Source organism: Xiphophorus hellerii, chromosome 20 (assembly GCF_003331165.1).
Source record: "Xiphophorus hellerii strain 12219 chromosome 20, Xiphophorus_hellerii-4.1, whole genome shotgun sequence".
In the NCBI taxonomy this organism is placed as follows: Eukaryota; Metazoa; Chordata; class Actinopteri; order Cyprinodontiformes; family Poeciliidae; genus Xiphophorus; species Xiphophorus hellerii.
In genome coordinates this window covers 13,678,784-13,695,393 of record NC_045691.1, presented here as the reverse complement: position 1 = coordinate 13,695,393, position 16,610 = coordinate 13,678,784, and the positions used below count along the sequence as shown (strand labels likewise).

Below are 16,610 nucleotides of genomic sequence, written 5' to 3'. Positions count from 1 at the left end.
GAATTCCCAATCAATCAATAACAACCATAAACACAGAAATCTGTGTGGCTCAGTGTTTTTCCAATCTTAACGTTTCCTGGATAAGGCCCAATCACAACTCAAACAACAAATCCTTTTTTCCTACCACAATGTGACGACAGTATTTAGTAACCTTTGATATGTTCACGGTTAACTCCTTTTAATTGCAACCAACTTCACTGAGATCAACCTCCAGAAAAAGCTTCAGGATTAGCAAAGACCTCATGTCGTCAATGTACAGTCACGTAATGTGTGCCCAAGAAAAAAATATCCCCGTGTTAAAAACATGATGTTATTGCAGGCCAACCAAAGCCCAAACAGAACAGATAACTGGTTTATTTGCCTTCATTTCATCTTAGCAGCTGGAGCCCGTTGTTGTATCTGGTGTGCGGCTCGCTGCAGACTGCAGCTCGTCGCCAGCTCCATCCGGCCAAATAAAGCGCGTGCCTGTTTCTTTTCCATTCTGACTTCACATAAATATTTACAACCTGTGCCTCTTTTGTCACGTCCCTCTGTGACATTACAGACCAAGCCAGTCCTGCTGGATCCATTTTAATTCTGGTTTCCAGTCAGCTCGGCAAGTTTGTAGATCCCTGATGATTTCTAATAATGCATATGTGTTATTCTTTTTTTAGATGTTGGCCCAACAAACAGAAATCAGCAGATTCAATCAGCACAGCTCTTCAACTAAGTATGTTGAATCTCTACCTTTAAGAGCTAATTTTACTCAAGCTGTGAAAAGACCATCAAATGCAACAAAACATAAAAATACATATATTGTATTAGGGCTACCTACATGGAACAGAAAGTTTTAATCACAATAATAATGATAAATATGATAGTAAAGAGAATTTATTTCACATTTTGTGGCCAATACAAAGAGTCTGAGCCCCAGACAGATAAACAATGCTCTAAAAATAAAGTTAACCTCATTATCAAACAGGTTACTTTGCAGTCCCTGTTACATAAAGTGCTGCCAATGATTGCATTTAATAATATTTTCCCATCTACTGATATTTGCTAATGCTCTCATGGATCAAACAATGAAAAATAACCAACAAACATAATCTAGTCACAGTTCTTATGGTTTTTAGCTACCTTATTATATTTTACTTATGTATTCTTTTTTTATTGTATGTCAAAACTGAATATACAGTTCTAAGCGTTTTTATTTGTGTTTGAGGTTGTGGTCTCCAAAGCCTGTGAATTCCTAGCGGCCAACTTTAGGTCACTTTTTGTATGTAAAAAAAAATATTGTATAATAAATGCAGCTGACCACAGCTGGAATAGAAAAAGCAGTTTTTCGATGAACAAGCAGTAAAAAGAAATCTGCATTACAACCTGGAGCTGAAAACTCTGTATGGCACCAGAGTTGTGGGAGTGTTACCAAGTGTTTTCAGTTCAGCAGAGATTAACAAAAGCTGCCTTTTGTTTTCACAATCTTAGTAATCTGATGTTAACAAAGAACTGTTTAATTTTACATAATTTACCTAATCCCACTAACCAAAACTCAAAACAAGATTTCCAAGTGGGAAGGGTCTAACCGGAAACTTGGTGCTGTGGGAATAATACCACATTTTCCCATCAGCTGCATTAAAGTTTCCCATGTGTGAACACAGAAACGGAGCAATAGACCTTCTACACATCACTGAATGAATACAAGGTCAAAACTATTTTCGTTGAGTAAAATTTCTTTCAATCTTATATTCCTTCAACAATCTCTTTTTCTCAGATAAAACTAGAAAAAAATTAAAGTATACCCAGAAATAAAATATTAACACAGACTAAGTTAAAATGTGCTCTGAAAGTAAAGCTGTACATTTTCCCATTGGGATTTGAATGATCAGTATGTACTACTTTACAGTACAAAGTAGTACATACTTTGTCAAACCATGCAAAGTAATTTTTAGGCTTTTGCAAGAGCTTCAGGTCTGTTGGTAAACAAACTCTGGTTGCATTGTGACGGGTGAAAATCTCCAGGATTCAAGACTTTCTCCCAGTGACCCAGTAGGTCAGAGACATGCATCTGACTGATTGGGAGCTTAAAACGAGGTCTACTATCAGCAGCTAGTCTAATTAAATCAACAGCAAATCACGAACACTGGGAATTACAAGAGATTACAGCCCGTCCAGCCTAGTCCAGACCTCCTGAGAACAATGGCCTGTAATCTGTCTTAATTCCCCAGCTAATCAACCCAGGGCTCACAGTCTCCTGGCTGCAGAGGGAGGGAGCACCAGCTCACATCCACCCAAACATCAAAACAAACAAACAAAAACAAAGATATCACTCTTCAACATCATTTGCCTCAGATAAGGAGCATGAGTATGCATTAAGTTAATACAAATCCACAGGACATCTTTTACATCCCAACATGCCAGAAGATTTCTCAAGCCTGAAAATTTAGTGTCAACAAATAATGTGATCCAGGAAGCCATGCTCCATTTAACTCCCATACAGCACTACAGTAGTTTGAGCTACAATGATTCATCAGGACAGCAGTTTCATCAAAACCAAAGAGTCCTTAGCAAATCGCTACAACCATGAAAAATTTTCACTATTTTGAACCATTGAGTCGAAAGAAAGACACAAGACTTCAAAAGACAAGATTTAATTTCACCTTGCATGTTTGCTTTATTTAATATTTTTGTCTTTTGTACTCTTTTTTTTTTAAACACAAGAACAAAGTTAATTTAGCCACATCCTAGTAAGTTGACTTGCAGTATCGCTGTGTGCAAAATACAGTTTTTAGAGGACTGCAAAGATGCATTACTTGGTATGCTGCTACATTTGAAATGGGTTTATACAATTTAAACATTTTAGTAATGTAACAATCACCCATAAGCCTTGTAATTCCTTAAAGTTCTATGGGAATCAAAATCTTCTGTTTGTACCTCTGTCAAAAAACCTGCAGCTCCCAAAACGAACAAAAAACAAAACGAACTCATTTTCTTTGAGTGAGACCACCCAACAGGGTCTTGCCATAGCTGTCCAACTTTCCATTTGTCTTTAGAGAACTAAAACTAATATATTGAAGGATTAAAAAGACCAATTATTCTTACCTATTTTGCAGAATATCATCCATCTATTCAAAGTCATTGATCATATGATAGCAGATGTGTTAAAGAGAATTTTCGCAATCAAAGTTCAGGGGTGAGATTGCACAATATATTGCAAACTCATTGTAACATCAGTTTGTGCAGCATTTGTATAGAAACTGACTATATGGAGCACAATAATTGTTGGTTAATATATTCCAGGTGTTATAAATGTGCATTTTTCATGCTAACGTAATATTTAGCCAGTTGGAAAAAGTCTCGTAGCAGAAAATGATCACATGGGTCAAAAAAATGGCATTGTCCAAAATCCTAAAGGTCACAGAGTGATGGAAGCACAGATGAGAAAGAGAGGAAATAAAAATACACGTATTTCCCACCTGATGGCATAATTGCAATATTTTCCAATATTGTGCAACCCAATAAAGGGATTTATATTTTTTCAGTAGCTTTTACTGTCATCTTTTCTGCCCTGCATTTAAATGTTCATTTGACATGAAACAAGACAAATTGCGATATCTATTCCCCTTTACAGATTGAACACAAATAAATGTAATGCACAACAGATGCACAGACATCTGACTCACTTATGTGAAGTGCAAACCAAGTAATCATACAAATAAGACCAAGTGCTCAATGCAACGGATGTGGCATCAGCTCCGTCTTTCCTCCAATCGGTGCAGCTGTTTATCTGTTATCCTATCAACAGTGTGGGCTGAAGTAAACAAGCTGCCTGGTTCTCTCCCGCCTCGAGCATCATCAGCGTTATCAGTAATAAGTGCGGTACGAGCCGCAGCTTCTTCCTGGAAGGGAATATTCTGCCAGGAGTCTTCTAATGAAACGTGACTGATCTGCCTTTCCCAATGGCTTCACGTTGTGGATGAAAGAAGCCTCTCTGACATGACACACTGACACCCTGCCAAGCTGGAAAAAACTCATTTGTTTTGGGATTGGTTGGGTGGGAGCTGAAGTCTAGCTGCTTTACAAATAACATTTATCCACAGACTTTTAAAAAGAGGCTTCCTTTCACAGGAAGTTATAGAGAGAAAAGCATCAGCTGAAAGAAAGAGGAGCAGATTGCCACGGGGAATGGCAGCCATGGGTGCCCTTGAAATTGCCTGACTCATTACAGCAGCAGCAGCAGCAGCACTGCCATGTGTGGTGATGGCAGGCGCAGGGAGAGCTCACGGTCAGGAGGAGAGTGAATGACAGCGTGTCTTTTTTTTATTCCACCAGGTGAAGACTTCAGAGGCTGCAAAGCTCAACCTCCATTTTCAAATCATGAACACGTAGAGAGGCAGATGAAAAGCACTGCTTTAGTGTTTTTAACATTAACCTCCTATTCGTTATCTGATAAGAAAAAAAAAACATTGACTGACATGTCAGCTGCAGTCTGGGCTTTACCCAAACTAAAAATCAGCATGACTGCACAGTCAATCCATTCTCCAAGCACCTATAGTGCAGTATAGAAGTCGAATCCGCAAATATGCATGGATAACAGCAGGCTGCAGTCCATTTCCTCCGTTATCTGCTCCTTTACTGCTGCTAGGTAGAGCGGAAACGTATCCCGAGGGTGAGCCGACGGCAGGGAAGAGACTGTCCAGCCCTGCAACACGGAGGACGCACACAGTTCACTGGCAGTCCCCATCATCCCAATTAAAGCTCAGAGGATGCTGTGGCTTCCATTATGTCCTCTGCAGGATCTCACTGTCAACTTTAGGCCACAGCTGTTTGGTTAAAAAAAAAAGAAAAAAAAAAGAGCCTTGATTTTTCCAAACCCAGTTAACATTACAGCAGTCTGGGCAGTTTCCATGATACAAGTCAAGAATTTTAAAATAACTACCGTCACAGTGTCATGCTGTGATACAGTGATCCACAAATGAGAAAAATTTCTTCCTCTTTGATCCAAACATGAAACCGCATTGTGTTAAATGCAGAAACGTCTGATTGGGCGAATAAACCCTCAGATCTATTCGTGTAAGGCTAAAACCCTTTTTGAACGCCATATTAAACCTTCATCCTCACATATCTAATCAATAAAAAACGACTTTGTTCCACGATATGATTACTTAAAAAGCTATTCTTTTCTGCATGTGGTGTTAGGTAGAAATCTAGTAGAGGACGTGTGAAATGGCATAAAATTACAGGCAGTAAAAAGATGTGTAATATTCCAATAATGTTTTTATATTGAAGAAAATTTAATAAACAGATATTAACCCTCGCATAAAGCAAAGTCTCATTAAAAGGAGGTAATAAAAATGTGGGAAAGTGGCAGGGCATAAAACAGGAGGATACTGACAAGGACTTTCTCTCTCAAAAAAACACCCCCGAAGGTTTGTGTCCAGCCTTCTGGGTATTTTTAGTAAAAACCTTCATATACAACATGGCAATTATTTAAAGTTAGAAACAATTTTGCTCAAGATATTACTGGTTATCTGTGTTTATTTAGTGGTAAAGTTGCTTTTTTCAGTGATCCATCTGTCCTATTAAACACACATAATAGACAATATTATACGTTTTAATTTCTCAAACGACATTAAAATACCCCATAATTACACATGGGAAAAAACACAGCATTACAAGTTTTCTTTTTTTAATTAAAGATTATTATTTAAGGAAGACTTAATGATATCAAAAAGATGCAAAAACCAAAACCAAAACTTCAGATGAGAGGAAAAAAAAGAAGTTTGGCAGAGCTGGCAGAGCACGCCATGGAAAAAAGTGCAGAAGCAGAGCTTACTGGTTAGAATGGAGCGCTAAAAATATGACCGTTATGGTGGAAAGCTAACACCTTCTATTCCAGCTACAACTCAACGTTGTGTTACCTCTTAGGGCAAATCTGTACTCTTTAGTTTATTTTTAACAATCATTAAACAATATTTCATGTGGCAAATCAATTATGTAACATTAAAAAAAACCTGCTTTAGTGATTTTTTTCATCTATATTTTTAGTAATTTATTGCCAAAATTATGTTGAGTATTACAAAATAAAGGTTAAACATCTAGTAGAGTCCATTAAATTAAACATTAAAATACAAACAATTCTAGTAATATGTTCCATCAGTTTATTATTTGAGAGTGATTTAATAGCAGCAAAATTGGATCCAATTCTAGTTGAAGGTGCATTTTTTGTTTTGGTACTCTACATACAAATAGTATTCCGTGCCATCCCAGATGATTTTCAGATTAAATTGGATCCCAATCAGAATACATTAGCTGCAAGGGAAATCTCTGTGCAGTGATCCAAACAGGAGACAAATCCACCCTCGATCCGTCTGCAACATCCTTCATGTGCAAGCAGGCAATTATGTGCCGACTGGCCAGGTGTGCACACATCACCATGTCACAATCAGTGGTGGCCTGAGTTTGTTGGTTTAAAGCGTCGGCCTCGTAGGCACTTACCGGGTGCAAAAGGCCGCAAATCGGCAGGAGGTAAAGCTCTCAACATGACGAGGCTTACGGCCTGAGGTCAACATAGTGACATGGAAGGCTTAGGGGATTACATCCTCCGCACACACACACCAAAAGCACGTGCTGCTGGTCAGCCAAAAACCCGTCAAGACAGAGAAACGGCGGAGACGGCCTGACGTAACGGATGGGTGACATAACTAAAGGACTAGAAAGCCTCATCATGTCGGCATTTTAAGAGTTTCATAATGAAACGGTTCTTATGCAGAACTATTTGGCATGAGAGCAACCAATTTTGCAAAAATAAGAATAGTGAAGTTCATTCAGATTGTTAATCTTGCCAGCATATTGAAAGCTTTGTCTACTCCGGATGTGGAAATTAAATTGTAGCTGTTAAAAGAATGTGAGCACATTAGTGAGCTGTTGTCTAAAGGATGCTGTTTGTGCAAAAAGGTAAACAAGTGCATGTCAGCACCATTCTGCTCTTTAACTCTAACCTGGATCAGTGTTAGAAGTAAAAACAAATAAATCTATAGTCTTCTGCATGTCTATAATGAGAGTGCATTGAGAAAGACATCCGTTTCTAGTGTTTCATTATACTTTGTTTTTCCACTTTTGACAATAAGACAATATTTCCCTCTGTTAGCTGCTGAGTAAATAATAACTTATACCTTTACACAGCTGATTTAACATGATAATATTTGCACAGGATACCAGTCCAACAAGGACTGTTAACATCTTATAATGCAGACTAGTTTAATGTTTCTTCAAAAACGACAAAAGGCCATTTCTAAAGCTCAATGGGAAACTTTTATAAAAATGTTTTTATATATTTGTTAAAGCTATCAGTAAGTGAAAACAATAGAATTTGAGACAGATAGTCAAAAAAAAAGAAGTTCATGTGCTTCACCTGTGTGGTCCTACGATCATCTGCAGAAATGCACCACTCAGTCAGAAACAACCAATCAGAGCCAGGAGGAATGTCTTGACACTGCTAATCATGCCTGTGTACACGTTGCTCACACATTAAAGTGTTATTTCACAGTTTTAGGGAATCAGGGCAGAAAATGTGAATTCAAGTCTCAGATACTTAAAAGTTGTTCAAATTGGCTGGATAATACCTCACTTTATGACAAATAAATAGTTATCGTTTCATAAACAGAGTAAAGGACTTAAAAAAGCTAAACAACTTGATAAAGAAGGCTGGTTCTGTTTTGGAACAACCACAAAACCTCTGGATTTTATTGTGCAAAGAAGGATTCTTCATAAAAATCAAGAAAATTACAGACAACCCTGAGCATCCTCTTCATGAAGCTAGTATACAACAGAGCGTATTCAGAGCCACAGCAACACAGACTGCTACAGGAGATCCTTCCTGCTTACAGCCATCAACAACAATAACAACTGTTAAGAATTGAGTTCTATCATCTAATTTTTTTCTGGGATTAACAGAGTATTTCTGAAGTGATTTTTTGTAAAAAGAAAAAAAAGGCAGCATATGATTTTTTGGCATTTAGACTACATAAAAATTATATTTGCCAAATTTTATTTTACATCACACACCCATCTTTAATGAAACGTCAAAAATAATAAAAACTGGCTTTTACATATTTCCTTATTAATGTAGCCATTCATCAGTTAGACAAGAAAAGAATTATCATGTGATTAATTAATTAAAAAGCAAGAAATCAATTAATCACATAATAAATTAAGGGCAATTTTCTTGACAAAAACATAATTCATTTTACTTCTGGTTTTGGTTGTGAGTGGGTTTTATTTCCATTTTATTTATTGTTTATGGTCGTCGTGTTTTATTTGGGATATTTAAAATGTCTTCCAGTTCCAGTGTGGAGTGTTTATTGATCTTTAAGAGGGTGAACTTGCACTATAATGGCATTATCAATAAATTACTTGAAAATAGTCTCAAAAAACAACATTATTGATTATCGCAATAATTCCCTGGACAATTTATTGTCCAGTGAAATGTGTTATCGTGACAGCTGTAGTCATGTATTCAGTTAATGAACTGAAGTGTAGCAGAAGTTTGATGGTTCTTCCCCCCAGCAATATAACCATCTATTATATCTACCAGCCAGTTCCTTATATGCAAAACAAGAAGGCGCATTAGATTTGTTGAATTGATTCCTCCATGATCAGCTGCGTAGTGTTCCCAATGCAACTGCTGGCTGCTGTCACTAACAGCAGGGAGCAGCAAAACCTGATTGACTATGAATCACCTCTGCAGAAAAATGGAACATATAAACTGGCGGCAGAAAAAACACAAAACGGGTAATGAAGTGAGACGATGAACAACAGTAAATGATATCCTGCTGGAAAGATGAACTATGCAATTTTTTGGTGCAATATCAGAAAACCTGGGAGTGCTCTTTTCTTTTTGGTTTAATCAGACTACTCTTAAAATGATTTAAGTTACCAATAAGTAATTTCTTTTACTGAAAACATTTCAAAGACAAGTTTTGTCTCCCAAACAAAGGGAAATTTAGTAAGCATAGGGAGGAGAAGGAGACACAGCTGAACTAGACTTGAATACAAAACAGCTCAACAAATAGGGGCAAAGTTCTGGCTCTCTACCTATCAAATCCTATTTTGCTCATCAGTGAACTTTCCCACACTACAGAAGCTCTTAAGGTTTATTTCATAACAGGCCACCAAGCTGGTTTGGCATGTGCCCCTCTGGCCACATTAATGCTGCAAAGAGACCTGATTGCTGCTGCTCTTTAGCACATCCTCATCATATTGTTTTGGCATTTAGCTAAGCTCTGTTAAGCCTCATGTTAAGTGAAGTTTGAGCCTTCAGGCAGAGCTCACACACATTCGTTTCTATTTGACACAAAGCTCTCGTCTGTTTACTGGAAACAGAAAAGAAAGAAAATTATGTAGGCACAGCCACTATACACACACATCGTATTGCGGATCAAATGCGGAAGAAACACACCCACTATGAGCTGCTTCTATCTCATGCTGGTTTGTCGATTAAGAATTAGACGTTACATAACAAACCATCCAAAAGAAGTCGAGAAGATGCCAAGCTTATCAAGGGTCAGGGCTGTTTCCGACGGAGCCCGAGCGCTCATGCTCTTTCAGCATTGTGGAGCTGGGTAAGCATCCAGAGCTCTTGGCAGAATACAAAATGCCAAAAAGCCGCCTTGAAAACAAGTCCAAGCCAAGGGAGAAGCTGCTGTCCAAGAGGAGCGCAGCATCTTGTGTTGGGCCTAATTACTTCTGTTCAACGATTTCACAGTTTTGACCTTTCTCAAGTCTACCGTACAGAGGCTTATATAAAACTGAAGATGACTGCAATGATATTCACAGAACCTGGTTATAGTTATGCATTAAGGAAGAGCTGGAGCTCCATTTTCCCCAGGAGAGGTTATGCTTCTTACTTACCAATTTGTTTATTTGTTAGTGTGTATAAATCCTTTAGTTAACTCTCAAAAAAATTTGTAAACAGATCATACTACAAGTAGAGCTGGACGGTATGGATTAAAAACTTATGATACAAGTATTTCATATCAGTCGATAGATAATTATTGATCAGTTCTTCATTTTAAATATCTGAAATACTGCCAAATTGGTGGCATGACCTCCTGTTTTATCCAGTTTTCATTTTGTTCCGTTGTTTTTTATTTTTAGGCAGTTATGAGGCACCATGGAAAAAACTGAAGCTGCTGCTGCGCCAGTTACTCAACAGGTTGTTGCTAGGTAACCACAGAGTGAGTGAGTTGATGCCACCAACTATACTTAGCTGTACAGCTAAAGCCTTTCCTCCCTGCATACATCCCCCAGAATATAGACATATTATCAAGTGTTATTGATCATGTGTCCATCTCGATATACAGTATATTGTTATTGATTTATTGTCCAGTTCTAAATTACAAGCAAATGCTTTATCTCCCCCAGCCAACATGAATTGGGGCTAGACTATTAAATTATCTTTATCTTTATCAACAATTTCTAGAAACATGTCTGAAAGTTTCAGCAAATTAAATTAAGACGTAGGACTACAGATGTAAAGTTACTGATTAACTGTCAAACTACATTTAACTTTGTAGCTAAAGCTTAGCTAAACATAACTTAACATAAGAGAGATTTTTTTGGTTTTCCACATAGATCATTGAACAAAAATATTGCATCTTGTATTGAAGGAAAATGTGGATTATAATTTAAGTAATGTTTTTTTTATTTAATTTCTGAAAATGAAATGACTTGGGTTGGAAAATCCAGAAATCTTAATTTTTTAGGGTAATTGATTCAAGAAGAATTTGAGCTGCTTTAGGTCTTACGTGGATATTTATGTACTATTTAAAGAAAGTAACTTTTAGGTTTCCTATGCTGTAAGTTGTATTTAAGAATCCTTCCTCTACAACTTAAGTCATCTGTTCCATTAATGGGTATAAAGGTAGTCAAAAAATAACTTTGAAAAAGCTTAAAAGGACCTCAATAACTCATCACTTTCCAAAAACAATGACCTTGGAAAAAAACATTAAAAATTATGGCCTCTATTTTTGCCAAAAGATGATTTATGTACTTTTAAAAAAATACATTTTGGCAAATAAATGACTTGGGCCATAATTTTAGCAAGGTGACAAACTGATAACACTTCACGATATTGGATCTGTGTAAAATACATAAAGTGAAATTACAAGAGACAAATAAATTGGCTTATGATGGAAGTCGGATGATTTTCAGCTTCACTGGTTATTTCCAAAACCTTTCGGATCAGTGAATGCACCACGCTCTAATTCACTGGTTCCCAGGAACCACGCAGAGACAACCAGGCCTCCAACCTCCATCAACCTCCACTGCTCCTCGTGGGTGATCCCAGGCCAGCTGGGAAACGTAATCCCCCCCCTAGTCAGCGCTGCTCTGCGCTCAGCTGAGCCTGGTAGACCTCTAAATGACATGACGACTATTATTCAGCAATTCAGTTCCCCCATCGGACAGAGTTCATAATTCAGTCATAGTCTGATCTCTGATTCGGAGCGCCAGAGCAGAACGAGCCTCTCCATGTCGAGGAAGTATTTTTAGATGAGTCTGCATCATGAATAGTCAAAGGCTGCAGCAATCTCAGAGATGCAGTCTGAGCACCGATGAAGTAACAATGTTGACCATACGAGTTGGATCCGCCTGGCCCAATTAAATTTAATGAGTTTTCTACAATCTACAAAGAGTCAAAATATACATAAAGACTTAGAAATTTGCATATACTTCCAGAATATTGATCATTTAAACCAAATACTGGCATGTTTTGCCAATATTTGCTATAGCCATTAAGACAGATATGGAATAATTCTAGCTGATAGTTGACTATTTATAAAGTTCACTGAAACTAGTTGGTCTCTTATCCCTGATTTGGCTTTTAGTCATAATCCCCAAATTTCAGAAGGGGCTGAAATGATATCCAGTAGGGATGCACCGGTATGAAAATCGGCCATATTGCTATTATTGCTAATGACTGATATTATGAGTCTCTCAAATGACTTCCAGAAACAAATGGCAACAAGACGGAAGCAAGTATCGGATGTTAAATATTGGTTGCGCAGTTTTATTTATTAGACTGATAACAATGGGTTAATAGTGGCCAATACTGATGTTAGTGCCTTCATAAGAAACAGTTTTGAAGTATCTTTGAAATCAATGTCCTGCTGGAAGACTTAAGTGTCCAAACTCAAAAAGGTTTCTCCCAATTTTAAGAAAGTCAAATAATTTAGAGGCATTTCTCTTGGTTAATTATTCCCTTCACCTTGTGCTCAGCGCACCATGCTTTGCAATTCATATTAAGGGTAGGCAATGCGGACTTTAAATCTTTTCGCTACATTATTTGTGATATTTAGTAGAATAATAAAACTGACATAGAAAGAAATCTTGCAACATTTTTGCAGACTTCGACTGCATGTCACAACAATCATAGCCTCACAAAGAATGCTCTTAAAGAACTGGGCACTTCAGGACAACAGTTACATAAAGAAATGCGATTTTTATTGCAAAGTTGCACAGTGTGTCTGTATTTTATTATATTTCTGAACATATTGAAACTCTTCTGGACACAATAGTCAATTCTTATAAGAAATCTTTCATGATTCTTTCACAATAAATACTCATCCCCATTTGATATCGTGTTCTGTGGTTTCTCAACTCCAAATGTACTGCAGGGTGTCATGGCTGAATAAATCCAGCTCTTTCTCTGTTTTAACAGTTTCCTTTAATCCAAAGCCTACAGTTTGGTTACATGGTCGAACATGGGACACAATTTGTTGTTCCAATAGAACTATGACAAGAAACAAATCAAAATGGGTTTTGGAACGGATAAATCTGGACATATCAGGCTCCTGGAATAGTCTTAGTAAAGCCCCGAACTAAATCCTATTTAAAATTTCTGGAATATGCTGAAAAGCCAGGTCCGTCCCCAGAAACGGACACATTTAATCAAGTCCAACTCTTCCGATTCTGACTAGAGGAGTGGACTGAATTATACCATAACCTTGAATTAATTGATAAATAATAATATTAGTACAACTTGCTACAGAAAGTTCAACCAAACATTAGAGAGGCTAATGTTCTCATTTTTGACTCAATGTGAATAGGAGAAAGTCTTCTTTAAAAATCACTGAAGTGGTTTGTTGTTTCATTTCATCCAGAAAAAAATAAATAAAAACACAAAAGACAAACCCTAAAATTGATACGAGAGTCACACCCATGAGGAGTGTATGTAAACTTCTGCTCCACAGGTAAGAGAAGCATGAAAATTTGTAAGCACTGAGGTGAGGGGGGAAGCTGGAATGTGTTTCTATGCAAACTAAAGCACCATAGGAACTGGATTAGGAGCTTTGTTTCACAGTTATTGGATTTTGGCTCAGCAGGACAGGAATTATTCAAATACAGAGGGGAAAGAAAAAAAACAAAACAAAACCAGAACCATTCTTGCATATGTGGAAAGAAACTCGACCCAGCATGCAAACATGCAACACATTTGAGCTTTTTAGAGGAGCTTCATATCGTCACAGCTGCTGCCAGCTACTGTCAATGATCCTGGATGTGAAGAGAATGAATCATTGAGGAGCCAATGCTTTTCACTCCTTTTACTTCACAAACACTTCAAATCCGCCAGCACATTCAAGTTTAATGTGGAGTTGAGTCAAGATCTCTGACCTGAAACAAACCAAATTTCTTTTAATTTTTAAACACTCCTGGAGCGCGGACATGGCAGGAAATGAAGGCGGGAAAGGAAAAGCGCTGATGTGCAACAATGACCACGATATTGTATATTCTTGGTACATTTCCTCATTAGATTTATGTATTATTTAGATATACTAAATTTCCAGCAGAATTTTTTTTATATTTGTACAGTTAATTAAAATGTTGGTTTCTTAATACATTGTTTCACTTTAAAGTCCTTTTTAAAAGATTTTATTTGAATCTGTATGCAGTGATGAGTAATACTGAATGAAAAATAACATAATTTCCCCTCGATTATAAGAAATTAATCAAGAAATAAAAGTAATATATTAGAAATATTTCCAGTTTGGTAAACTCTTAGTCACTCAGAAGCAGATTGCCTGATTAATTAACCAGCTATTATCAACTTATTCTACACAAATTGCTCTTTAAATAGCAAAATAAAAAACAATATTCTAAGAATGAAGCAGCTTTACTTTAAGAGTGTATTAAGATTTACTGAGTGTTTATTCTTAATTTTTCTAATGTATTAAAATAAAATAAAAATCACTATTTATAACCCTCCATATTTTTCATCTGCAGTAGGAATAGTTATTGCCTCTAGGTCTTGAATAAAAGAAATTAATTTAATATTTGTTGCATTTCTGTGGATTGTTTCTCTAAAAGTTAGCATGTAGTGAGAATTTCATACCAGGCTATTAATATTTGCTATTAGAGCAAAGGCAAAGCAAACGATTACAACTCAATGTTTGTTTAAATTAAAGCCCCTCTTTTCTTCTCCCCACAGTTTTTACCACCTTAAATCTCTTACAAATTAACTTAGATAAGATTGTTTACGCTTTGTAACTTCCCAGATGCTAAATGCCAAAGTCCAGAATTCATTTAAGTGATCTGATATAATCATTAAATATGATTAATATTTATACTAAGGTTAGCTGATTTTATTTCAAATCTACGCAAAACAAAAGACAGATTTTCAACATAGATTTTTTTTTTCCCCAACAGAATTTAAAATCTGTTTGCAAAGAAAATACCAACTCCTGTTGTATAACTTGAAGCCAACAGGAAGTGAAAACTTTATAGAGTTTAAACTGGGAGATGACTGAAATTGAAACCAGAAAATATTCAAACAGTAAATTCTGCATCCTCTATACTTATGATTCAAGAGGATTACCAGAAGTGCTTCCCCCTTATCGTAGCCGTTTTCTAGACTCCAGACTTGGTACCCTGATTTATCGCCACAGTGGAAACAGTTGAGAAGTTTGGCCCCAGAAAACCACCCTGCTTCCTGGAAAAGTTTCCCACAGCTTGCAGAATGAGCTTCATTTATGGTGCATTTTTACTGTAGAAACAATGAGTTCAAAACACTAACTAAGGTCAGCAAAATTAGATAAACTAATTTGTAAAATGTTAGTAGTTAAATATAAAAATGCAATTCACATTTTAGTTCTTGATTACTGTACTGATTAATCAGATAGAAAAATGGCACATTCTGCTGATTTTTTATTTAAGACCTTTTTATACAATACTAGAACTACATTAAAATATGCAATTCTTTTGCTAAAAGAATGAGAAAATAAACATTTGATTGCCTAAAATTCAGGAACATAGCACTGCTTTTAGTTAATAACTTGTAGCAAAGGATGCATCTGCAGTTAAAAAAAAAACTTTTATCATCAACATGTGAAAAGCTCAGCCCTATCTGCTCACTTATCAATAAAGTGTGGTGCTAAAGTCTTGATTATTTTTTTAATTTGAACGAGGTGAAGCTAAAACTATGGCACTTGAGGAGTTTTGGATTAAACATATTTATAGACAATGTTCTTTTTACATCTTAAATTCAGAATTTATACATTTATTTGGTCCACGTTTGGCTTAATTACTCCTCTGACTAGTTCTTTCAGCTAGTCAGAGCTGAAGTATAAGAGTATAAGGTCTTTTTTTGAGACCTTTTACTCCAATCGATTACTAAATTAGTTGGCAATTATTTAAATAATCTAATTATTTCAGCCCTACTTGAAAACAAAACAAAGTTATCACTATAAATAAGCAGCTGAAGTGTGTTTGCGGCCGCTGACCTGAATCTCCTCGAACGCCTCGTCAATGGTGGTCACCTGGTGCTGCTCGTGAAGCGCCGGTTCGTCACAGAAGAAGCACACCAGGCTTTTGTCCGTCAGGCAGAAGAGCTTGACCTTCTCGTGGTCCTTGCAGGGGTAGGAGCTCCTCTGCGCGTTCAGGATCGCGTCGAGCGGGAAGGCCGAGTAGCGCTCCACAATGTTGGACAGCTTGAGGCTCGGCGACAGCAGCGGATCGGCGAAGGTCCGGCGGCACTCGGGGCAGTCCCGCGCACCGTGTGGCTCCTGCCTGCTCCAGTGCTCGGTGATGCACTTCCTGCAGAAGTAATGCTCGCAGCCGAAGCTGACGGGGTCCTGATAGATGCTGAGGCAGATGGAACAGAGGAGCTCGTCCTTCAGACAGCAAGCCATTTGCAAAGGCTGAGCGGCATCTAAAAGGACGAAGTTCTGAAGCGAAGCACACTGGGTTTAATCTGAGAGCGGATGGTTCACGGCCATGCGAGTGCAGACTGAGAAGATCTACCAGAGCTGTCAAAATGGATGTTTGTGACACTAGCAGAGAGAGGAAAAGAGAAAATGATGCATCAAATCTTTAATCCGAGGCCAGATTGGTCTTGTTTTCAAAAAGAGTAAGTAATATTTAGTAGTAACACTTTAACTAAATGGACTTTGATAAGAACTCATTAAACATTAAGTATGAGTTGAACCAACAGCAATTAGTCTAACATTAACTATAAAAGTAAAAATAAAAAATAAAAATCTTCCAGCTTCTCAGGATCAATACCTCGTTTTCATTCTTGATGCTTTGATAAGTATTCTTAACCTTTGAACTTTTTCATATCACAACCACAGACAATG

General features: G+C 37.1%; 1 protein-coding gene across 3 annotated transcripts in view; it reads right to left on the bottom strand.

The window, feature by feature from the left end:
* Positions 1-16,610, bottom strand: part of trim62.1 (tripartite motif containing 62, tandem duplicate 1) — a 46,991-nt gene that overhangs the window by 28,810 nt on the left and 1,571 nt on the right. For all 3 annotated transcript variants that reach the window (XM_032549901.1, XM_032549903.1, XM_032549902.1), the window contains exon 2: positions 15,756-16,304. In XM_032549901.1, the coding sequence (XP_032405792.1) occupies positions 15,756-16,163 (408 nt within the window). In that variant the 5' untranslated portion in view covers positions 16,164-16,304. The remainder of the gene's footprint in view (positions 1-15,755; positions 16,305-16,610) is intronic.